At 37.1% G+C, this 24,818-nt stretch overlaps 1 protein-coding gene across 10 annotated transcripts in view; it reads left to right on the top strand.

The window, feature by feature from the left end:
- The first annotated feature begins 3,964 nt into the window (after nt 1–3,964).
- The window catches only part of Trpm3 (transient receptor potential cation channel subfamily M member 3), an 843,949-nt gene continuing 823,095 nt past the window's right edge, over nt 3,965–24,818 (top strand). For 3 of the 10 annotated variants that reach the window (XM_087183506.1, XM_087183500.1, XM_087183496.1), the window contains exon 1: nt 3,968–4,303. In XM_087183506.1, the coding sequence (XP_087039632.1) occupies nt 4,121–4,303 (183 nt within the window). In that variant the 5' untranslated portion in view covers nt 3,968–4,120. Of the gene's footprint in view, nt 4,304–24,818 lie in introns of all 10 variants that reach the window. The other 7 variants (XM_087183504.1, XM_087183498.1, XM_087183497.1 and 4 more) reach the window with 5 other exon arrangements.

The following is a 24,818-nucleotide window of genomic DNA, read 5'->3' as shown; positions in this document are numbered from 1 at the left end:
CATGATTAATAGTCATGAGCTTTGGGAGATGTTCTTGCTCAAGTTACAGGGATAATTGTTTCAGCTTTCATGCTTGTTTGGCTTGTGTGAGACTCAGCCCTCTGGTCTGCTAAAGGGAATCTAATTGTGACTAAACACAGATTCTATATCCTGTCTCCTGTTTCATGGGTATTGACTAATTCCACTTCACTGAAAGTTTGGTCATACTGATTGAGCTTTTAGTGAATGCACAAAGAAGTTGCCCCAAGCCATTGAATACCATTTTCTGATTTCTCTTAGTGTGAGAGACTGCTGATTCTCAATTTGTTCCCTCATAGACTGCATGGAAGAATGTGACAGAAGGAACCAAACATTGTTTGCTCAGAAGATAAATTATAGGGGATGTATAAAGACCATCTTCAAATACATGATGATTATCAAAAAGAAGAGAACATATGCTCAATAAGTCTGACTCCAGAATTTAAAATAAGTGTAGAAAGCATAGATTTTGGCTTAGTTTATAAGGATGGGCTTCCAAATACTTAAAGCTATTTAATAAGGTGTGCAGATGAGAGAGAAAAAACTTAATGTTGAAGGCTGAATGTTCAGGCAGAGGGTGAATGAGAGATTTTTAAAATTAGAATTTTGGCATCTCTCACTTTGAGTTGCCAGTAATCAACATACAGTACTATACTGACTCTGAGATGTCATCTATTGAAAAAACCATCTTGATTTCAGAGAGGTTCAGATGTGAAGAAAACTGGAGGGTATTAACATTGATGAACTGTGGTTCATATTCTCTTCTTCTGTGAGAAGAGTTTTTGGTCAGACATGGGTTGGTAATTTTCATCATTTTTTCTGTTTGCCCTCCCCTCTCACATCTTGCTTGGCTTAGTCAGCCCCTGGGGATGCCTGTGGGTTTACACATCCAAAGGAAATGATATTTCCTATTGATTCTTTTGTGATAAAATGCACAACTGTGTGACCTAGCACACATGGATTTTGGAGAGAGTTTCTTCTGATTAGAAACTCATCTCGACAGGATAGTATGACCATGTAAGCCTCAGATGGGAGAGTACCTAGGCCTAATGGTATTTTCTTGAGAATTAAAAAAAATATTTTTCAAAGTTCATTTTCCAGAACATTGCAAAATGTTGTATTTGACTGGTACATAAACATTTCATTTTATATAGACTATAATTTTATATTTTATATATAAAATATTCATTTTATATAGACTTATTGAACTATACCAGGGAATCCTGGTAAGGCAGCTGGTGAAGTTTTTAAAATGTACTTAGGAAGTTTTAGTGATTAGTAGTGACTACAAATGGCATTTTTTTAGCTGTTTGGTCTGAAAATGAACTTTGAATTGTCCTTATCATAGAACACAGTTTTTAAAAGCCTTTTTCAAAGATGATCTCTCCATCATAGATTATTTTTACCTTAATCTTATCCTATTAATTTACACATTCTTTAATGCTTAGAAACTATCTGGAGAGTTTTGTCATACTTCCTATTTGCCTTTTTAAAGTTTACTAACATCTACCTTTTGTAACCATAGCGACCCCTTTCCTGTAAAGGTACACTGCTCTGGAAGTGGCATCTAACCCTCTTGCCAGAGTGTCACTGCTGATGACTTTCAACATGTTCTTAGCTTTGATGCTGCCATTCTTTGCTAGCTTTGTAATAAGTATGATAGACTTTCAACCTCCTAATTCCTGGCTATTAGGAACTTCTGAAAAATGAACAGCAGAAGAGGAAAGGGTCCATTTCTGTTTGCCTACAATCATGTCTAATGTAGCTTTGTACATTTCCCAGACAGTTTTGGTACTTGTCAAGTGCAAAAAGAAAGGTACAGATCATCTTTAAAAATAGCTTTTACAGCAGTGTCCTATGATAAGGGCAATTGAAGGTTCATTTTTAAACCAAACAGCTTTTTAAATGCCATATGCAATCACTACTCATCACTAAGTTTTTCTAAGTATGTTTTAAAAACTTCACCAGCTGCCTTTGAGTGCTCACAGATGCACTGGTATGGTTTTCCATGACAGCTATCCTTGATGGCGGGCTCCTTTCCCCCTCAATGGGCTGGCCTGGGTGGACTGGGGTCTGTGACTGTGAAGCAAGCATTTTTGGATGACGCACCTTGATACACCTGTGAAGGCACCTCCTACCTCTCTTTCAGGGATGTTATCATTTGTATCCAAAGAGTGAACTGTCAAGGTATCCAGTTAGTACAGAGTTTTCATCTTTTAGGGAATCATACTATATTTGCCTTTGTAAGCAGCTAAAGGCAACGGTAAATACTGACTTTGTTTTAATGTGTTGACTTTTCTTCTACCTCCCAATTGCTATTTAGTTCCCATGTCTGTATCATTTTGTTTTGCATAATATTTTATTTTGGCAAACGGAAGGAATTTGAACCAATTTGTATTTCCACAAAATGTCACTAATAATTTCAAATCCATGAACTTACATAGGGAGTGAGAAAATGCAAAATGGGCCCTGTGGTTTTCTCATTAAACGTCTTTGAATGTTGCAAGCATTATTTAGAACCTCATTTTGTTTAATATGAATATGTGATTTCTGGACACAAATCATTGTGGAAAAGATAGGATATATGCTATGTGAGTCCCCTTGCTTAAATCGACAGCATTCATATGAATGTAACACTACACATAGGTGCACAGATGTGGAATTTTGGAGCTCTGGATTTCATGGCCATACGTAGGCAATTCTGAAACCTCTGCTTAATCAGACTTACATAATTCTCACAGACGGTACTACAGCATCAATTTTTCTTACAGAATTTCTCACCCTCTTTCCTTCCTTCTTAATCCCTGTTCACTCTTTCCTCCTGGGAGAACCAAACAATTTTCACATAGGAGAAAAATGCCCGATTTCAGGGAGAAATGAACATGTATCTGTTGCCATTGCAACAGAAAAGCAACCAGACAGCCATTTTCAGTAGGGAGTGATTTGTAGCTTTGTCCCAGTTCCTTTTAATAATGAAAAAGTCATTGTTTCAGCTTTTGTAAATTTGTGATGCCCCCAACTGTGACCTCTCATCAGATCAAGGCATTTCTGAACCATAAAGACAGTTCAACTTGGTGAAATAACTGACCCAAGACCCCAGAGAGTCTGTGTGCCTTTTTCCTAATAAGCAGGTGGTAAATGCACCAAAGGGTAATAATGTGAAGGTGACAAAGAATATACACCACATGGGAGTTCAACCATGAATACATCTCATATTCTCCTCAATTTAACAGCTGCACTCATCTTCCCCAGGAGTGAAGGGGAAAACTGAATACCCATTCATATCCAACCCTGAAAGAAAAATGAGTTGCTGTGAGGAGTCCTAACCCTCGTGCCCGGCTGCCCGTCCTGTGCTAGGGCCTCGCGCATGCCAGGCAAGCGCCCAACCAGTGACATTCCCAGGTCGCTGGAGCTTATAAATATACCGATTCCCAGGCCACAACCGGGCCAATTAAATTAGACTCTGAGGAATATCAACATTTAAAAGCATACACAGTGAAAGATTGTTCAGGTAACTTTAATGTGCAGCCAAGTCTGAGACGCACTGGGCTGTCTGACAAGTGGGAGAAGGAATTAGCATGACATCTGACAAGAAGATGAAGCTAGACTCTCCCCAAGCACCCTCAGAAGACAGTTGTTGGGGAAAAAGAAAGAGAATAGGAGGGAGGACAAAGTTGCACCCTTCCTGTCTTTGTCTGAGTCAACTGGAGTCTCCACCTACTCAGCGTGGGTGACCCTGGCTTCTACCTGCAGTTCTGGCTTGAGGGTGGTTCCTGGCCTGGGGGACTGACGGGGGGGGGGGCGGGGTGGGGTGTCGACTCCACAGCAGCTCATTGGCCTCAGGCGTGGGCCGTGCACTCCCCCCCCATCCCCCCCAGGCAGGGCCTGCGGAGTTGAGAGCAATTTTGGGGGCGCCAAGGGAAGCGGGCTCCGCGCAGGTGGCGCCCTCAGCCCCAGCCCAGAGTTAGCCAATCGCGGGCGCAAGCGCAGCCTACCGGCCGCGGCGATAAGAAAGACAGCTGCGCGCAGGCTGGAGGGAGACCCGCCGCGGACAGCGTGTTCGGCGCGGGCCGGTTTCCCAGCGCAGCGAGGCCAACTTAACATGGGGAAGAAGTGGAGGGATGCGGCCGAAGTGGAACGGGGCTGCTCGGACCGCGAAGACGGTGCCGAGAGCCGCAGGCGCAGCCGGAGCGCCAGCAGGGGCAGGTTTGCCGAGTCGTGGAAAAGGTTAAGTTCCAAGCAGGGGTCCACCAAGCGCTCCGGACTTCCGTCACAGCAGACGCCGGTGAGTGGCCAGGGGAGCCGGCAGACGCCTTCCCTTCCCCTCCGCGCGCCGCTCGAGCCCTCTCCATGGTGCTGAACTTGCTTGCTTAGGCGCAGACCCGAGGAACTTGTGGAGCCCCTTCTAGTTAAAGTGTTGGGGGTCGCCGGGAGGGCCCAGAAGGAGCGCCTTCCCTCTCTCCCTCCAGGGAAGAGTCTCTTGATGTCTCTGCCGTCTCTGCAGAGACGGAAAACATGTCCGAGAGGCAGGGGCTCGCGCTGTCAGAGCCTTGGAGTTTTATAGTTAGCAGAGCGTGTGAGCTGCTGTCGAGTGCATTGCTGTGATTCGTGGGTAGTCCCCGAGGGTCTGTCTGTGCCGCTTGTTCGAAGATACTTGGGATCCGCTGAGTGAGGGCGGAATAGGAAGGGCATGCCATATTTTTACTCTCTTCACACTTTGTCTTTCCATCTCGCACCCCCACTATGTTAACGGGCGTGTTCGATTGTTTGAGGAATGTCATTTGCATGCGGAGAATAGCAAGAACATCCCAGGTGCTTATAATCCTACTGTTTAACAGAAACAGCATTCAGAAAACAGTTTTCCCGTGTGTCAGCTCCTCCTCAGTGTTTAATTAGAGCCATAAACGCATTCAAGTGAAATTAATGTAGGCATCATATGTGTACAGTTGATAAAAACTTCAGCTGCACTTCCATTTTTAATACAGATAAGTATTATATCTGTTTTCCTTTCTGTCTTAACAGAGTTGGAAAACCCTCCTGTTGCTCATGGGGAAGGAGAGCATACCACTTTTAACTTTCAAACAATTAAGAATATCAGCATATATGTGTGTGCTTATATTTTACATTCAGAGGGGATGACACAGCTTTGTATAGTAGAGTGTGAATTAGTTTAGAGAATGGCTGTTGCATAAGCGTTGTACACCATACATGGCATGAGTAGTGTTAACCAGCTCTGTTTGTAAGGTGTTGGCGTTGAAGGATAAAAATTAATCCCTAAAAGTAGGATGTTTAAACATTACTTCAACAAAACAAAATATAAACACTTAAAATTTTTAGCGTATTTATTTTGTTGGCCTGTTTACAAAAAAACTAGTAGTAAAGAATGTTATTAAGTTTGAAGAATTTTTCTTGAACATTTAATGTGTTTTATGGGCAGGCTTTTCATTGAAATATGGATATGATACACTTAAAATGTGATTCATTTTATTTCATACATAGAAATAGTATTTTTCTTAGAAATGTAGGCTTGAAAATATCTTAACAAGGAGATTATTAACCCAATGGTGAGTTTTTAAAATAAATTATGTAAAAAATAGAAATTGATACACCTGGATTTTATCAATTATGTGAACTGAGAATTAACTCTGTCTCCTATTTTAAAAAGTCCAACTGTTATTCAAGGGAAGTTCATGTGCTGCTTCTTTGATTCTGTTCAACAGGTGTGTGAACAATCTATATGAAGATTGTATAAATCTTCATATACTATGGTGATAAGTTAGACTAAATAGCTTACAGATTTGTTACCTAGAATAAAAATATGAGACAAAGGGCATAAGAGGGTACCATGACAACCAGAGACATCTGGAAAAGTAACCGTGTCCTTTTCTTTTCTAAGGTGATACTGGTGCTCTATTTCTCTGCAGTACTCATTAATTGAAGCATTAATAATTTAGTTAAGAACCAAGTAACAACAAAAATACTGTGCTTATTCTCATATTGTATGGCAAATTCGATACTGATTTTGTTTTAAAAAATCCTAAAATAAGTCTCCTAGCTATGGTTTTAATTATGAGATTAAACTAAAAAACAAAGATAATGAGGTTTTGCAAATCTGATACTTGGGATGGTAGTTTTTCGCCAAAGTTGATTCTACTAGTTGTTGATACTTTCACCTTCACCAGAGAGACACTCAAGTTATTCATACAAACAAGAGGAAAGGAAAAATAATGCTCACAGCGGACATGTTTATAAAAGTTTTAAATCTTCAAAGTATGAAATTTTCTCTCACTTAAAGTGAGCTGGTGCTGCTTCCAATTTTCATTGTATTTTATGTTAGAAAAAATAGCTTAAATTATAGAGATTAAAGCTATTACTATGAATAATACTATTGTAAATTTGTTCCTATGAATAAATAAGGTATTGTGTGATATACTCAGAAATACTGTGATGTCCATCTGGATAAAAATCATGAAGATTTTAATTTTTTCTTTGAAAACAAAGTAGATAAACATGGAAAAATTTGGTTAATAATAAAACATAGGGTCTTTCTTACATCTTTCTTACTTGCTTTGAGAATATTAAATGATTAGAAAGTAGTTTTATTAAAGTAGCCTTTGTTGCCATCTTCTCTGCCTTAACGAGTCTTGAAATCACATGTGGTTGAAGTTATTTCCTGGGAATGATATATAGTCCATGACTCTGTCCCCAGTGGGAATCATTGCATTATTTTTAATTTTCACTTACAACAAACAAGCACTCATCAGGGTAAATGGAAGACATTTACTTTAGCAAGGAGAGTTCTGCCACATTCTTGGTTATCCAGAGGACTTTTTCTGTGTGTTTTGAGTCATGGTGCTTTTGTGTTTGAAGTACAGGGGACTGCTGTTTGAATAGACCTTGGTAGTTACATTTGCTACCTACTTAGCACCAAACGTGTGCAGATTTTCTTAGAACTTGTGCAGCTTCATCCTTTTGATACCAATATTAGAATCAAAACTCACATTTCTGGCAGTCTCTGTGGTATGCAGAAAATAGTCTCCTCATATACTTAATGGAATATGGCAGGCCTACTAGATGATAGTGTGGACCACCGCTGGCCACAGCTGTCTGAGTTCTGCTGCTCTTTTGGTGCTAGGCAGAGGCAGCATTGTTCTGTGCAACAGCAGCTGTTTTGAATTCTCACAGAGGTATTTTAATGGCCCTTCAAGTTCTGGTCCACAACAGTAGGTGTGTCTGACAAATTAATCCTTGTTGATTTGAAAATATTTTATTTTTCATTTTTATATTTCAAAGAACATTCTTCCCTTATTTTTAGAGATCACAGTCATCAATGGAAGTTTTATGAATTCTGGTTGCTTTGATACTCAAATTACATCCCAAATCATAAAATGTTGATGTGATGAACTGATGAAAGAGAATTTAATAAAAGTCATTCCTTAGAGATTGTTCCTTTTTGAGATTGGTTTATAGATTGTTTTATATTAAAAACAATGTTTTAAAAAATAAATAAATGCAAGTGAATTTTATATCATTTTTATTGTCCTATTAGTATGGGAGATATATATCTGAATTTTGGATATCAAATTAAATTTCTGAGTATAAGTGTTCTAAATAATGTTTCTTTTGAATTGGTCAATAGCCATAAAAGTAATTTAAACTTTTTTGTATTCATTCTAGATTTCATATTTTTCCTTGAAGTATTTTCTGTTATTCTTGTTATTTGTTTTGATTCTAGCTGCACAGAAATACATGGACATCATTTGAAATGTATTAAGCAAGTGGTGTCTGTTGTTACAGATACCAAATACTTTCCTCAGTAAGCATTTTTAATTTTAATAGGTGATTTGCTCTAGTTGCACAACTAAAGGCTTCTTTTCAAATAGATGCAGACTTAATTTAATATCTGAGTAAGCTCTCTGTAAAAGGATTAAAAAAAGGAAACAGTTCAGAGGGAATGAAATGAGGGAGTAGTTGTAATTAGACTTGTTTTGCAGCCTTCGATAGTGTGCTTGCTTTCACTAATGCTATAATTACCCTTATCAGCAGGTGCCAACCACACACTGTCACACCTTGCACAGACAAGTGGGCAGCTGAGAGCATGCAGAAGCAGCAGTGACTATATCAAACCAGCAGTGCTCCACAGAGGGCAGATCTTTGTCATCTGGTTAACAAATCCACACTTACCACAACTATTTGAGATGCTTTTTATGTAAGGGGAGAATCCATGAGCAAACCTGCTTCCATTCCTGACTTGTGTCCTTTGTGCCTTCTAGGTAACTTTCAGTTCTTCCTGCCAAAGCTAGATTCTTAGATGCATGGTCTTAAAATAAACAAGGGAAGACTGAAAAAAAGGCAGAGGTAAAGTCAGAAAAACTCATCTCTCTGCCAACTTGGGCATCTGAAGATTGTGTAGATGATAGGTCCCATGTTGGTTGTGGTAGAAACAGCTACAATTTGGTGAAAAGAATCCACATTTCTCCTTTCAGTGTCTAATACCCAATCGCAGTGTCATTAAACCCTTAATGGTTTGTTCTTGTTATACAAAGGGCTCTCTGGGTGAAAGCAGAGCGGATCTCCTGCAGCGCTAGTCCATTGCTGAATAAACCATTTCTAGACAGGTTGATTTTTGTTTACCACCTTCTACTCACTGTGTTAAAAAAAAAATAAAAGAAACAACATTGTATTGCTCAGGAATACAGTTGTATTTTCATGTTACTCTAATTCTTTCTTTTTTGTTTTTGATGAAGAAACAGCCATTTTCTGGTAATGGCCCACTTTGTTTAAGTATTTCTGAATATTATTTTTTAGTAATCTAATAAATAACAAAGGTTTTCCCATTATCATAGTGCAGAAAATTGCATTTAGTTTCATCTTTAATTTGAAGGGCCTTTACTATATCAGGAAATGAGTAATTCAAATATTTTAAGCTCAGGAGAGTAATATATCCTTACACGGTGATAATATTAAATTTGTTTCCAATTATTCTAAAATATATTAGAACTGTTCTTCCTGCCAATATTTACTGAGATCTTGAAAACAATTGAATCACTAAAAATAATTTATAAATAGCAATAAAACTTTATAGTCATTTGTTAGACCAGCTGTGATGGGTTATTGTTGACTTTACTTTTTATTTCTTTGATTTGCATAGTCAAAAGAAGGCTGATAGAGAAAAAAGGAAAAGACTATAGAACAATGTTTAAAGAAAGTTATTCTAACACTTGTCAAGTACTTTAGGAAGTGTTAGGCACCATGGTAGATACTGGACAGCTTCCCTAACTTAACTGAGTTTAACACAAGAAGTAGAGAGACAAAGCAAGGCAGATTGCACAGTCTAGATCTACAGTCAGGGTACCTTGGTGCAAAGATTAAAGTAGTCAGTGCCTCTTTAAGGGTGCGGTTGGAAGGTTAGGATAACAGCCTTCATAGACATGGTGCCTGCTTCTCAAAAGTTGAAGAAAGAGCTGCATCAATTTGGCAGTTTAGAAAGAGGGCAGTGATATCTCTCTAAGTCACCAACTGAGTGCCCAAATACAGTGAATGGGAGACAAAGCAGGTGGGGAAGAGAAGTAACAAGTCCAAATATTTATATGGTACTGACTGTGCTCCAGATACTCATCTAAGTACATTACTTGTATGATTGTTTATTTTCTGACTTCCCATTAAAGGAATTTCCAGTACTTACTGCAGCTAGAATGTAAGTGCCCTGAAGGTAGATTTTTATGTAATTTATTGATATATCCAAGAGCCATGAACAATACATGGCACATAATAAGCACTCAAATGTTTGGTCAATGAATGAATCATTAATCATTACATTAATAAAACTTTCTGTTTAAAATAAGGTGGATTTTAGGTTCTTGGCTATGAAGGGAAAAATAAATACTGTGAAGCAGAAGAATTTTAAGTTTGCACAATAGGAGAGATTTGAGAATCTAAATTTGCTGAGAGAAGAGCTTATTAAAGAAGAGTTTTAATAAGTAAGAGATAATAGCAAAGGAACTACTTCATAGACTTGCAGCAGGTAGAGTTTGTTTTATGGGAGAGTTAGAGACCAATGTCTCATTGTGTTAAATTCTAGCCTTGTTATCTTTCTTTGTCTTTATAGATGTATATGGTGGGAATTGAATCAGATTATGGATTCTTTTGCAGATTTTACTTAGTACATATTTATTCTAAAATATTAATGTGTTCATAAGAAGTCATGCAAGAAAATATGTATTTCATGGCAACTTTTGTTAGTATTTCAGAGATTGCGGAAATATTATTTTGTATCTTTCCCTAAATACCTCAAGAGATGTGGGAAATCCCTCAAACTTCAATAGGGTAGGTGGTATTTTGAATGTCCTAAAGATGGTGACTTACATTCAGAGCTAATATGACAAGCTGCATGTCATAGGGTTGTAATAATGAGCTAATGTTTTTCTTCTTTTTTTTTTGTATTAAATTCTTTTATTGGTACATCGTAGGTATACAACACAATTACATTTCTCATTGGGAATTGTACCTTTATATAATGCATCTTGGTTCTTATTTTTTCCCCATTCCTAGCCCTCCTTTCACCCCCTCCACCCTTCCCTATTTACAAAGACTTTATTTCCATTTTTTCCATTTCTCGTCATTTTTTCTTTCCCTTCTTTCCTTTCCCCCATGCCTCCCACTACGCCTACCCCTTTGGACCTTTTCTTCCTATTTTACATTATCGATTATTCATTCTAATCATTGGTACATTTTAGGTATACAATATAATGACATTCTTCATTGGAAATTTGCACCTTTACATAGTCTCTCTTGGTTCTTATTTTCAACCCTTGCCCAGCCCTCCCTTCAACCCCTCCAGTCCTCCCTATTTACAAAGATTTTGTTCCTATTTTTCCATTTTCTCATATTAATCCCATTCCCTTCTATCCTTTCCCCTAGCCCTCCCACTTCCTTCCCCTTTGCCCCTTTTCTTCCTATTTCATATTACCTATTATACATTTAGTCCTTATTTACACTTTCAGTTTCTCACACCAGAGAAACTATTCAGTATTTACACATGTGTGTCCTATTTATTTCACTTAAGAGTATCACCTCAATGTGCATCCACTTAGCTATAAATGTCTCTAATTTCTCATTTTTTATGGCTGAGTAGTGTTCCATTTTATAAAAAAACCACATTTTCTTTATCCAGTCTCCAGTTGATGGGCATTTGGGCTGTTTCCAAGTTTTAGCTATTACAAACTGTGCTGCTATGAACATGGGTGCACATATATCACTGTGGTATGATTCTTTTAATTCTTTGGGGAAGATCCCCAGCAGTGGAATAACTGGGTCAAATGGGACTTCTAGTCCTAGTTCTTTGAGGTATCTCCATACTGATTTCCACAGTGGTTGCACCAGTCAACATTCCCATCAGCAGTGGAGGAGGGTTCCTCTTTCCCCACAGCCCCGCCAGCATTTGTTATTGGTGGATTTCATGATAGCAGCCATTCTTTCTGGAGTGAAGTGGAATCTCAGCGTTGTTTTCATTTGCATCTCTCGAATGACCTGTGATGTTGAACATTTTTTTCACGTATTTATTTGCTATTTCTACTTCTTTGTCTGAGAAATGTCTGTTCATTTCAGATGCCCATTTTCAGATTGGGTCTTTAAATTTGGGAGGTCTGATCTTTTCAAGTTCTTTATAGATTCGAGATAGTTAGACCTTTGTCTGAGGAAGAGCAGGTGAGATTTTTTCCCACATTGTGGGTTGTCTCTTCACACTGCTGGTGGTTTCTCTTGCTGTGCAGAAGCCTTTTAATAAGAAGAGATCCCACTTGTTGATTGTTTGTGCTAGTTCACGGGGAACTGAGGTTTTGTTCATAAAATCTTTTCCTACACCAATGTCTTCAAGGGTTCTGCCTAACCTCTGTTCCAACTGGTTCAGAGTTTCTATTTTAATATTTAGATCTTTAATCCATTTTGATTTTAGTTTAGGGCATGATGAGAGACACAGGTCTAGTTTTAATCTTTGGCAAGTTGAAGCCCAATTTTTCCAGCACCATTTATTAAAGAGGCTATCTTTCCTCCAGTTGAGGGTGTTTGGCTCCTTTATCAAAGATGAGATGGCTGAGTGTGTCTGGAGTTGTTTCTGCATCTTCTAATCTGTTCCACTGGTCCTCAGGTCTGTTTCTTTGCCAGTACCATTCTGTTTTTATCACAGTAGCTTTGTAGTATAGTTGCAGGTTGGGGATTGTGATACCCTCTGCCATGTCTCTGTTACCTAGAATTGCTTTTGCTATTCTGGGTCTCTTCTTGTTCCAAATGATTTTTTGGATTGTTTTCTCAAGGTCCATGAAGTATGCTACTGGGATCTCAATTGGAATTGCATTAAATCTATATAGCAGTTTTGGAAGTATGGCCATTTTCACTATATTAATCCTTGCTACCCAGGAGCAGGGGATGTCTGTCCATTTTCTGATATCATCTTCAATCTCTCTTTTCAGAGTGCCATAATTTTCAGAGAAGAGGTCTTTGATTTCTTTCGTTAGGTTGATTCCTAGGTATTTCAGTTTTTTGGATGCTATTGTGAAAGGAATTATTTGCCCTATTTCTCTCTCAGTGAGTCTGTCATTTGTGTAGAAGAAAGCTATTGATTTTTGTGTGTTGACCTTGTAAGCAGCTACTTGACTGAATTTAGTTATTAAGTCTAGAAGACTTTTGGTGGAGTTCTTGGGGTCTTCTATATAGAGTATCATGTCATCTGCAAATAATGACAACTTGACTTCTTCATTTCCTTCATTTCTTTTATTTATTTCTCTTGTCTAATTGCTGTGGCTAATGTTTCCAGAACTATATTGAACAAGAGTGGTGATAGTGGACATCCTTGTCTTGTTCCTGATTTTAGTGTGAAGGATTTCAGTTTTTGACCATTTAGTATGATATTGACTGTTGGTTTTTCATAGATGGCTTTTATCAGTTTGAGGTAGAGGCCATCTATTCCAATTGTTTGTAGGGGTTTTTTTTGTACCATAAATGCATGTTGGATTTTGTCAAATGCTTTTTCTGCGTCTATGGAGATAATAGTCATGTAGTTTTTGTCCTTGGCTCTATTGATACAGTGCATTACATTGATTGATTTGCGTATATTGAAACATCCCTTCATCCCTGGGATGAATCCCACCTGATCAGGGTGTATGATCTTCTTGATGATCTTCTGCATTCTGTTTGCCATTATCTTATTAAGGATTTTTGCATCTATGTTCATTAGTGAGATTGGCCTATGTTTCTCCTTTTCGGTTGGGTCTTTCTCTGCTTTGGGGATCAATGTGATGCTTGGTTCCAGGAATGAATTTGGGAGTATTGCTTCCCTTTCAATTTCATTGAAGAGTTTAAACAGTATTGGCAGTAGTTCCTCTCTAAATGTCTTGTAGAATTCAGCAGTGAAGCCATCAGGACCTGGGCTTTTCTTAGTTCATAAGTTTTTAATTACATTTTCAATTTCATTGGTTGATATTGGGTTGTTTAGAATTTTTAGGTCTTCTTCGTTCAACTTTGGTAATTCATATGTATCTAGGAATCTGTCCATTTCTTCTGTGTTGTCCATCTTATTGGTGTATAGGTTCTGGAAGTAGGTATTGATGATCATCTGGATTTCTGCTGGGTCTGTTGTAATTTCACCCTTTTCATTCCTAATTGAATGGATTTGGGCCTTTTCTTTCCTTTTTCTGACAAGGTTGGCTAAAAGTTTGTCAATTTTGTTGATTCTTTTGAAGAACCAACTCTTGGCTTCATTGATTTTTTGTATCATTCTCTTAGTCTCCATTGCATTGATTTCTGCTCTGATCTTTGTAATTTCCTCCCTTGTATGAGCTCTGGGGTTGTCCTGCTCTTCTTTTTCTAGAAGCTTGAGGTGCAGCATCAGGTTTTTTAATTGGGCTTGTTCTGTTTTCCTAATATGCATATTCACTGCTATGAATTTCCCTCTTTAGACTGCTTTCATTGTGTCCCATAGATTCCAATATGTTGTATTGTCATTGTCATTTAATTGAAGGAACTCCCTGATTGCTTCTTTAATTTCCTCTGTGATGCACTGGTTATTCAGAAGTGTGTTGTTCAATTTCCATGTGTTTATGAAATTATTTGAGTTTCTTTTGCAATGGATCTCCAATTTCATCGCACTATGGTCTGATAATATACAGGGGATAACTTCAATTCCTTTTCACTTACTTTAACATGTTCTGTGTGTGAGTATGTGGTCTATTTTGGAGAATGACCCATGTGCAGCTGAGAAGAATGTGTATTCTGATTTTGTGGGGTGGAAGACTCTGTAATCATCTGTTAAGTTCATTTGTTCAAGAGTTTGATTGAGTTCTAGTATTTCATTACTTATTTTTTGTCTAGTTCATCTATCTATTTGTGACAGTGGGGTGTTGAGGTTCCCCACTACTATTGTATTAGTGCATATATGACTTTTCATGACCGTTAGTATTGGTTTCATATAGTTGGGTGCACTAGTGTTTGGTGCATAGATATTTATGATTGTCCTTTCTTCCTCTTGGATTGTTCCCTTTACAAGGATGTAGTGTCCTTCTTCATCTCTCTTAATCAGTGTTGGTTTGAAATCTACTTGGTCTGCAAAGAGGATAGCTACTCCTGCTTTTTTTTTCAGGTTCCCATCACATGGAGTATTGTTTTCCACCCTTTAACTTTCAGCCTATGAGTTTCCTTTTGAATTAAGTGTGTTTCTTGTATGCAGCATATTGTTGGATTTTGCTTCTTGACCCATTGTGCCAGTCTATTGCTTTTGATTGGTGAATTGAGACCATTAACATTGATGGTTATAACTGAAACGTATTGACTTGTCATTGCCATGAGTTTTTCTTTTTGTTGGGTTCTTCCCCTTTACATTTAATTTCTTATCATGCCAGATGGGTTCATTCTGCTTTGCTTCCCGGGGTTGTGAACCTCAATGTCTGTTCCTATGTGTAAAATTCTTTCTTTTTTTTTTTTTAAATTGTGTAAAATTCTTTGGAGTGCTGGTTTGGTATTCACGAAGTTCCTAAGGTGCTCTTTGTCATGAAAGTATCTTATTTCTCCATCCATTTTGAAAGATAGTTTTGCAGGGTACATCAATCTGGGATGGAGGCTGTTTTCTTTTAGGGCTTGGAATATGTCACTCCAAGCTCTTCTTGCCTTGATGGTTTGTGTTGAGAAGTCTGCTGTGATTCTGATGGGCTTTCCTTTGTATGTGATTTGTTTCTTTTCTCTGACTGCTTGGAGAACTTTTTTCTTCTGTTGAGTTTCTGGAATCTTAACAATTATATGCCTATGTGTAAATTTTTTTTGATCCAGGCTATTTGGAGTCCTTTATGCCTCAGTTATCTGTATGTCAAGCTCTTTTCCCCTGCTTGGGAAGTTTTCTGCCATTATTTCTGTGAAGAGTTTTTTTATGTCATCTGCACTGTCTCCTGTTTCTTCATTGACTCCAATCAGTCTTATGTTATTCTTCTTTGCATCATCTAGCAGCTGCTGGATTGATTTCTCATGTTCCCTTATAATTTTGAAGCAATTTTTCTTTTCCTGGTCACTAATTGCAATCTTATCTTCTATATCTGAAATTCTGTCCTCACATTGGCTCATTCTGCTGTGTAGACTTTCAGTGGAGTTTTTCATGTCCTGGAAATCTATTTGCATCTGTTTTATGGATTCCATTTGTTTCTTATGTTGGGATTCCATCATGTTTCTCAGATCCTCTCTAGATTTATTAATCATGTCTTGCACTAGGGGCAAAATTTCTCCTGTTATCTCAGAAATTATTTCTGATTTCATTTTTTCCAGATCCCCTTTTGTTGCCAGTTCAGTGGGTCCAGGTGGTTGAGTATCAGAGTGTTCCATCTCATTTCCCTTTGGGGTTGCTGTAGGTGATCTGGAAGTCTGGTTTTGAGACTTATTTATATGTTTTCTCATTTCCACTGGGAGGCGGGGTGCTGTTGGTGCCTGCACGGATTACCTCCCCTGAGCTAGGAGAGGTGGGACAGGTGCTGGGAGCAGCGGTAGTGATGGTGGCCCTAAAGCCCTTTCCTGTGGGCTGGGAGCAGCCGGAGGGATGGTGGCTGAGAAGCCCCTTCCTCTGGTCCAGGAACAGTGGGATGGTGGCTCAGAAGCCCCTACCTCTGGCCCAGGAGCAGTGGGAGGGATGGTGGCCTGGAAGCCCCTTCCTCTGGGCCAGGAGTGGCAGGACAGAGGGTGGCCCAAAAGCCTTATCCTCTGGGCTGGGAGCAGCAGGAGGGATGACGGCTGGGAAGCCCCTTCTTCTGGACCAGGAGCAGTGGGACGATGGCTCAGAAGCCCCTACCTCTGGGCCGGGAGCAGCAGGATTCAGTACTGTGGTCTGGTGGTCAGGTGTCCTCTGCGTCTTTGTAGTGTGGAACCAGGTGGCTGCCGGTCTGCAGTGGGCTGATTCGGTGTGTGACTGGGGACCTCGGTAGGGTGTCCGCAGACCTGCCTGTCTGCAGCAGCTATTTTACAGTTCTTTATAGGGTCTTCTCCCAAACTCTGTTAGGACAATTCCTTCTTCCTTTCCTACAGAATTTAATGTTCCCTCAAGTTTTCCTTTTTCTTTTAAATAAAGGAAAAAATGTTTATTGTATTTCTTTTAATTTAAAATTTAGTCTCCAATGTACAAATAGAAAATATTACAAAAAAGTACTTATAATTGTAACACACATTAAACAAAAGTTAACTATTTGCTATCTTTTCATCTTTTAAAAATAAATAATATTGTATGTATACTAAAATATTTCCCAATTTCATCATTCCTCCCCCAAAGATAAGAAATATCTTGAAATTGAGGTTCATTCTCATAAAAGTACCTCTACTACAGACTTATGTACTCTTACATGGACTGTGTTGTATAATATATATTTTGTAATGTGCTTTTTCTTCTGAATATTGTATTTTTTGAGATATATCAAGGTTTACATATAGATGTTGCATATTATTTAGTATGTTTAAGCCACAGGTAATTTATTCATTTCATTCCTCTGCTGGAAAAATTATTTAATTACTTTTTCTATTATGAACAATATTCAATGAGCATCTTTTTATTTTTCTATTTGATTCTTAACTTGTGAATACTTTTGTTATGATATGAACTGAAGAACCAATATCACTCTTTGGAAGATGTAAAGACCAAAGTTTCGCCCTTTATGGACTTTTCTACATCACAGAAGGGGTAGTCTTGTCCAGATTCTAACTTCTAATTTAGCTAAAATTATACAGTGGATGGAAGGGGTGTGGTGTTAACTTTTCACTTTAAGACTACATCAACATTAATTTAGCCAGAATTGATTTCCAGTATGACTGAGTTCATTCGTTAGTTTTGCAATATAATCTTTGTGTCTCAGATTTTTCATCATAAAATGAGGATGAAACACCTGCTCCTAGGATGAAGTATGAATGATAAGTGTATTGATATGTGTAGCTAGTTTAGCCTGGTCAGAGCTACTCACTAAAAGCAAACAGCCACCTACCTGACTCTTGGTGTTAACTAGAGATGTTACAATGAAGGCCAAAAGCACCAACTGCCCTTGTGTAATGGAGAAATGTTTGTGGTCTTTAATTCTTCTGAAAATTAGAATGTTGTTGAGTATAGCCAAGATATAATGTAAACTAATGATTATTTTGGGTTTCTGGTTTTGCAAGTGCTTTAGAAAATTAAATTAGCTTGTATTCTCAAGATGATTGTTTTTCATAGCAGATCTTAGTCCTTGAAATATCCATATGCTTTTACAAAGGTGAACTTGTTGACATTTTTGGAATTAAAATGTTAAATCTATACTGTTAAATATAGGATACACTTTGCTTTTGATATTTTTATAATCAGTTTCTTTATAATTTGAGATAAATGGTGGTTATAAAATTATTTTCTTCACGGAGCTCAAGATTTTGGGGAAAGAAAGCTTTTGAAAATACTTTTATTATATAAAATCTTGAGTGTATACAGAAGTAGAAGGAATAGTGTAATAAAACCATAACTCAGCTTTAATCTATACTTCTATTTTTCATTTCTTTTCTCCTTACTACTATAATCTTAGATATTATATCACTTCACCTAAAACATCAACATTTTAAATTAATTAGTTAATTTATTTATCTTAGTGGTAAGGACTGAACCTTAGGGCTTGCAAATCCTAAGCATATGTTCTACCTATATCCTCAGGCTCCTACAGGAATCTTATTAAAACTATAACATAATTTTGAAATTTAAATTAAACTTCCTAATTTCCACAGTTATAAAATTAGAATCACATTTCTTTGATTATCTCATAACTTTTTTTTACTGTTTGTCTGAATAGGAATCTAAGTATAATTAATATATTGCAATTGTTCATTTTAGTCTGTAGTTTTCTCTTCCACATATTTTTTCTTTTGAAAATTGTTCCTCAGAGAAAATATATTTAACTGTAGTTTCCCATATGCTATATTGGATTAAACACATCCTAATGGTGTCATTTCACATGTTCCTCTGGGCGCTATACTTACTATGATGGTAGTTTGATCAGTTTTAAAATTTGATTTTTGACAAATATAATTCAAAGGTATCTTAGTGATCTCTCATTGTGGGTTTTAGCTACTATTTATAATCATTGTATAGAGAAGGCATTGGCAAACCTTTTCTGTATAGGGCCGATACTAAATATTTCAGGTTTATGTGCTGTAAGATCTTTTACAACAGCTAAGTTTGGTTGTTACAGGGTGAAAGTATCCATAGACATATAAACAAACAAGCATGGTTGTGTTTCAATAAAACATTGTAAACACTGAAATTTGAAATTTATATAATTTTTGTTTTGAAATATTATGGTGGCTTTGATTTTTTTCAAATATTTAAGAATATAAATATCACGTTTAGTTTTCATGCAAAGGAAAACTAGCAATGGACTGAGTCTGGCCCTTGGCTGAAGTTTACTGCTTCCTGGCCAAGATCCATTATTTCATCAGGGTATTACAAAAATAGTGACATAATTCTATTTTTCCTTCTTTAGTTATTAGTTGAGATATTTTTAAAAACAGGAATTCCCCTCACCAAGTGTTCACTTCCACTGATATAATTCATACCTTAAAGTCAAGATAAATGCTTGAAAGAGATGGCTGTTAAAGAGTAGAACTAGTAACAATAGGAGCCCTGTGTTAGCATTGATGTGCTAGTGTACTGTTAGGCCTTCTCTTTTAATTGGGCCACTGTATTCAATTAACTGGCAGAAAATATTTCACCTATTAATTGTGGAGGCCAATTAAAGTGTCATTAAGAAATAGAATACATAAAAAGATATTGTCAAACTATTTCTGTATTAAAGCTTTTGCTTTCAGGATTTTAAAATGTTGGGCATTGTCTCAAGTTTCTTCTGCTACAATGAAATAAGTAACTTAGTGGCTTAAAGCAACATGATTTTATTATTTTGGAGGATGATAGTTCAGAAGTGTGGCATAGTTTTGCTGAACAAAAAGTCAAAGTGTCAGTAGGGCTGCTTTCTGCTCTGCAGTACCTAGGAGGAAATTCATTGCCTTTTCAAAGATAGGAAAGTCACATCTCCTCCTAATTCCATCATCTGGCTTTCTTTGATACTCTCTTCTGCCTCTCATGCACATTTAGGGACCCTCATGATTACGTTGCACCCACCTGGATAATCCAGAATAATTTAAAATCAGATGATCAGCAACCTTAATTCCATCTGCAAACTTGATACCTCTTTGCCATGTAGAGTAACATTCATAGGTTCTGGAAATAGGAAGGTAGACCTCTTCTAGAGGCAAATTTTCTGCCTACCACAGGAACTACAATACTACTGGTTTGATTTCTTAACTCTTTACTAGATAAGGTTATGAAGATAATAATGAAAGATCTCTTTCAAGTGCCTTTAACTCCATGGTAAATGCTCATCTCTTTGGGACAAGGTTCTGCTGGCAGACAAGGGATTGGAACAGTTGAGGACTCATAGAACACATTTGTTTCCTGAGTGTTGGATTCATGGGGATGGTTTCAGAAGTGCAAATTACCTTGCTGCTAGTGGATGTTCAATAGATTTGAGTACGTGAATGTTTTGTTTTGACATACATTTTAATGAGCACCCACTCTGTATGTACCAGGTAAAGCCTCAAATGCTACAGGAGAAAGAAAATGTGATGAAGATTTCTGAAAGGGAGGTATAAACTATAACTTTTTAAATATAACGTGATATAAGTGTATTAGTTAGCAATTAGGCATATATTTTATATCATGACTATTATTTATTATTAATATTATAAGTATATTGAACTTTAAAGAATTACTAGTCTTCTAAAAAGTTTGGTAAGACTGGCCAAATGAGTAAGACAACCAGTTGGCTGGACTCACAAATAAATGATGTGACTTTTCAGTTTTGGATTCACCTACCTGAAACAATGCAGGTTAAATATTTTTGGCTGTCCTTATTTAATATTTTCTACATACATGTAGCAAAATACAGTTTTGACTGGTGTATAGTATTTTATTGATTTTTTTCTTCTTAATGAATAAAAATAGTCCTTACTTTGAAATGTTGAATTACAAGTACTTTTTCCTTTTTTTTAAGACATCTGATTTTTCATAAAAGTACTTTTCTCTTTTTCTTCATGAACAATGATTACAATGATAGATTATTATAAATCACTGTTAATAAGAAAAAAGAGAAAGGTGAGAAATTAGCATTAAATGAGGAGATAGCAATGGATTGTATTTAAAATGCTAGGGTCAAATAAAGTGAAAGTTGCCTCCTTTTATTTTTAAAAATGTGTCTCTTTCAAGAAAGTATGGTTTTGTGAAGAAATCTATAAAATTCTGACCTGAAAAAAAAGAAACTATTGGAAATAAAACTGAATAAATAGTTATCCCAGACAGAGTATTATATTCTTGAAAACAATAGTTGATAATCATTTTCTAGGGTCCACTGTGACTGCCTAAGCTACACCACAGTGAGCAATGAGCAATTAAACTGTAAAACTTCAGGGAGCCAGCAGGTAGATTGTTTTCCCCAGAATGTCTCTGTGTTTCTGTTCAGGATGCTACAACAAAATACCGTAGATTGGAAGGCCATGATCTAGGCCCATTAGGTTCAGTAGCTAGTGAGGCCCTCTTCCATGGCGGCAGACTGCACTATAACCTCGTGGTAACACAGAGAGGCTGGGGTCACTCTGGGTTCTCTTTTACAATGGTACTAATTCTATTTATGAACATGCCACACTCATCACCTCTCAAAGGCCCCCAACCCCAAATATGTTTACATTCAGATTTGACATGAAAATTTCAGGGGAACATGTCCAGACTATAGCAGCATGCCATTCTATGGCGAATTTCAAGAAATTTCCAGGGTTCATGTGGCCATGGGAGTGGGAGCACAGAGAGCTAGGTGGTGGAAGGCATCCTGGCCCGGAGGTGCTGTTGTCATGTCAAAAGTCAGGGAAAGAGAGATAGAAAACTCTTTGTCTATAACATTTGTGGCAGGTAGTCTTGGGTAATATGGCTACAACAGTCATTTATATATCTGGGGAATATTTTAGATTTGAAATACGAGTACTTGTTTAGAATTAGGGAAACCGACAAATATAAATATACATCTGTTACAAACTCTGTGCAAGTGGTTGGATATGAAGGCTCAGAAATTCTGCCACTGTTACTAGTTGCCATAAAGAAGTTCAAGTGAAGGAACAGGAACAAGAGAAAGCTAAAGGCTAGATTCATAGCAAGGCCACAGAACCAAAAAGAAAACATTTCTCTTTATCATTCCTAAGAGTTTTGCTGTGATTACAATGATGCATTATTGCCATTATTATTATAACATATACATACATGACTAAGCTTAAGATAATTGATGAGTAAACTCTATTTGTTATATTTACTTTTTATTGTTGTTATCTTTGTAAGGATTTTCATAAAAGAAGCTCTTCAAGATTAACTGAGAGGAAGTGGTAGAATTGGACCTGACATTTGTTTTCACCAGCCCATTACCCAGAGTGGGTACCAGTTTTGGATTGAGATCTATTCCCGCTTGCTTTGGTTTTATATCACAAAATCATCTCTCTCTATAAAGTCACATTTCATATGAAAAGAAAAACATTAAAATAATTTCCCTATGTTCTGAACTATTGGCCTTCATTTTGTGGGAAAGAAATGTGAATTTTTAAGCATGTAAAAATATTTGATGCCATAGCAATAAATGAAATTAAGTTTCCTTAAAAGATAAACAATGATGATTCACATTGCCAGGGCCTAGGACAAAATGGGAATGATTTGGGTTCCAGTTACAAAAAGAGCTCATTCTTTAAAAGGTCCATCAAGTTTTTGGATGTAACTCGAGAATGCAATGGTAACAGTGACTAAAATAAGAGCTTAATTCATGTACTTAAGGGTAAACAATCCAAATGAATAGACTATGAAAAATGAATGCAGAAGGAACCAGAGATAAGCAGTGGCTAAATCCTACCTTTAGCAGTGGCTAAATTCATTAAGTGTGAGTGGTGGAGGGAAGACATTTTGCAGTCATACTGTATCTTATGTATAACTGGAACCTTTGGGTCCCCTGATAGAGACAGACTGCTGGGCTGGTAGGATAACATCATAGTTCTATATTGATCTGAGCAGTGAAGTAATTCTCAGTGTATTGTATTACTGCATAGTGTGTGAATCATACACATCGGGCACTATTTCTACTTCCTGGAGAAAATGTCTGATTGTCAGGCATTGCCTTATATGTACCTACAGTATAATCTAGTTCTTATCCTTCAGGACAAAGACTGTATTTTGTTTATCAGTATATTCCCAGATCTTGCTCAGTGCCTGGAATGTTGTAGAAAGTTAGTAATTGTGCGGGAAGTAAATGGTAGCACATAGTAAAAACGCTTTGGACTTTAGTGTTTCATATCCTGGATAGAGAAAGTAGGAAGAAAAGAAAGCCAAGAAACATAATTTTGGCATTTCTATATACCTAGCATTTTCAACAATGATCTCCTGTGTAATCTTGCCATCGTTCTGAGCTAGGTTTTATGTGGGTGCCCAAATTACAGATGAAGAAACTAAATTCCAGAGAAGTGAAGTAATTTCTAACCAAGGCCGGCGGGGAAATGGTAGAGATGTTATTCAAATGTAACCATCCTTTCATTTTTTTCAATAGTCTACTGACTTATGGGTTGGGGTGACATGATTAAAAGAGCACAAATCTTGTATAAGATTTTTCCCCTCACAAAGGTGATTTGTTCTTGAAGGTGGCATAAAGGTCACTCTAGATGTTATGACCAAGACAGGTCAGTACTAATGATAGCAATGAAACTATACTGTTTGCTGTATTGTGAACAAGCTTAGTTTTTGAAAAAAAAAAAAAGGTATTGAATCTAAAAAAGTATTGACAATACTTCATTATTATTAGGCCAGAATAAGGTAATGTAATTGTATTAATGTTATTGTAAGTCTTTATTTTTTATCACTTTAATATGCTGAATCATTTACTTATCTTTTGATGTTTTAAATGAACCTTGGTTATTTCTCTATGTGATGCTAATCTAAAACAGATCTAGAATACTTTAAATTCATTAAGTGAAATTTAATATAGAACATTTGTTAAGTAGGTTCTGTTCGTGTGTGTGCTTTGTGTGTGTGTGTGTGTGTGTAATATCTGCTATTTTAAAAATGTGACAAAGAAAAGACAAAAGGTGCTTTCACTGGTAGCCTCATTGGAGAAAGTAATTGCCTCGGTTTGTCTTGAAGTGAAGTCAAGCCAATAATCTGCATCTTCAATTATATCAAATGGGAATCGGTGACCATAACAATGACCTTCAGTAAGAAGCTGTGCTCCATCCTAAGAGAAAGATTTCTGTTCCAGGCTCCCTATTTTCTAAGGCAAGAAATTTCATCAATATCAGAAAGACAGATTCTGACAGGGAGGGGTAAAAGAAAGTAAGTTGATGACTAATTAGAAAAATCACTTACTCAAAAATATCCCATTTCACCCATATTCCTATTTTTTTATTTTTTTACATCTTCACAACCAGTTATTTTAAAAATATCATGAGAAAATGATAACTCTTGATGCAAATCTAAGTAATGGCCATAAAATGGAAGAGATTTTATGTATTCTTCTCTAGTCGCATTTCAGTTTGTCCCTAGTTGCTATCCAGGACACTGACTGTGGAGATGATACCACCCATAGGGATGCAGCTGAAACAAAACATTCCTTTCATTTGTTATAAGAAAGGGAGAAAATGAACTTTTTCTGTGCTGTACAATTTTGTTAAGTTTTTAAAATATTTATAAGAATTCCATTATTTTATACACGTTATCTCATCCAATCTGTACAACAACCTGATTAGGTTTTTCAATTTTATGGAATAGGAGTGCCAGCCTTCTTGGAGCTTATATTCTTATGAGAGCTGGCTGATGATATACAAGTCATCAAATACATAAGTGAAATGAACTCTCCAGTGGTTCTGAGTACCCTTGGGAAAAATAAAGCAAGGGAAGTAAGAAGTGATGGAGTTACTGTCCCAGCAAGAGAGAAAGACTCTGGTTCTGCTAGGCAGATGCCAGGATAAAGTATGGGAATAAGCAATGGAGATACCAACTGAGGGGAAGCAAATCCAAGCAGAGAACAGCAAGTGCAAATGTCCTGTGGCAGAGGAGTGCTTAGTGTGTCTGAGGAACACGAAGAAGCCTGAAGAGACTGGAGCAGAATAAGCCTAGAGGAGGGGGTAGGAGAGGAAGATTTGAACTTAGGTGTATCCAGCTCCCAACCTGCATACTCACTGTGCTTTTTAGATTGTGAAATGGA

Source organism: Heterocephalus glaber, unplaced genomic scaffold (genome assembly GCF_053883595.1).
Source record: "Heterocephalus glaber isolate CG9 unplaced genomic scaffold, H.glaber_assembly_v1.0 deba00001481, whole genome shotgun sequence".
NCBI lineage: Eukaryota > Metazoa > Chordata > Mammalia > Rodentia > Bathyergidae > Heterocephalus > Heterocephalus glaber.
This window is presented reverse-complemented; position numbering and strand designations above follow the sequence as displayed.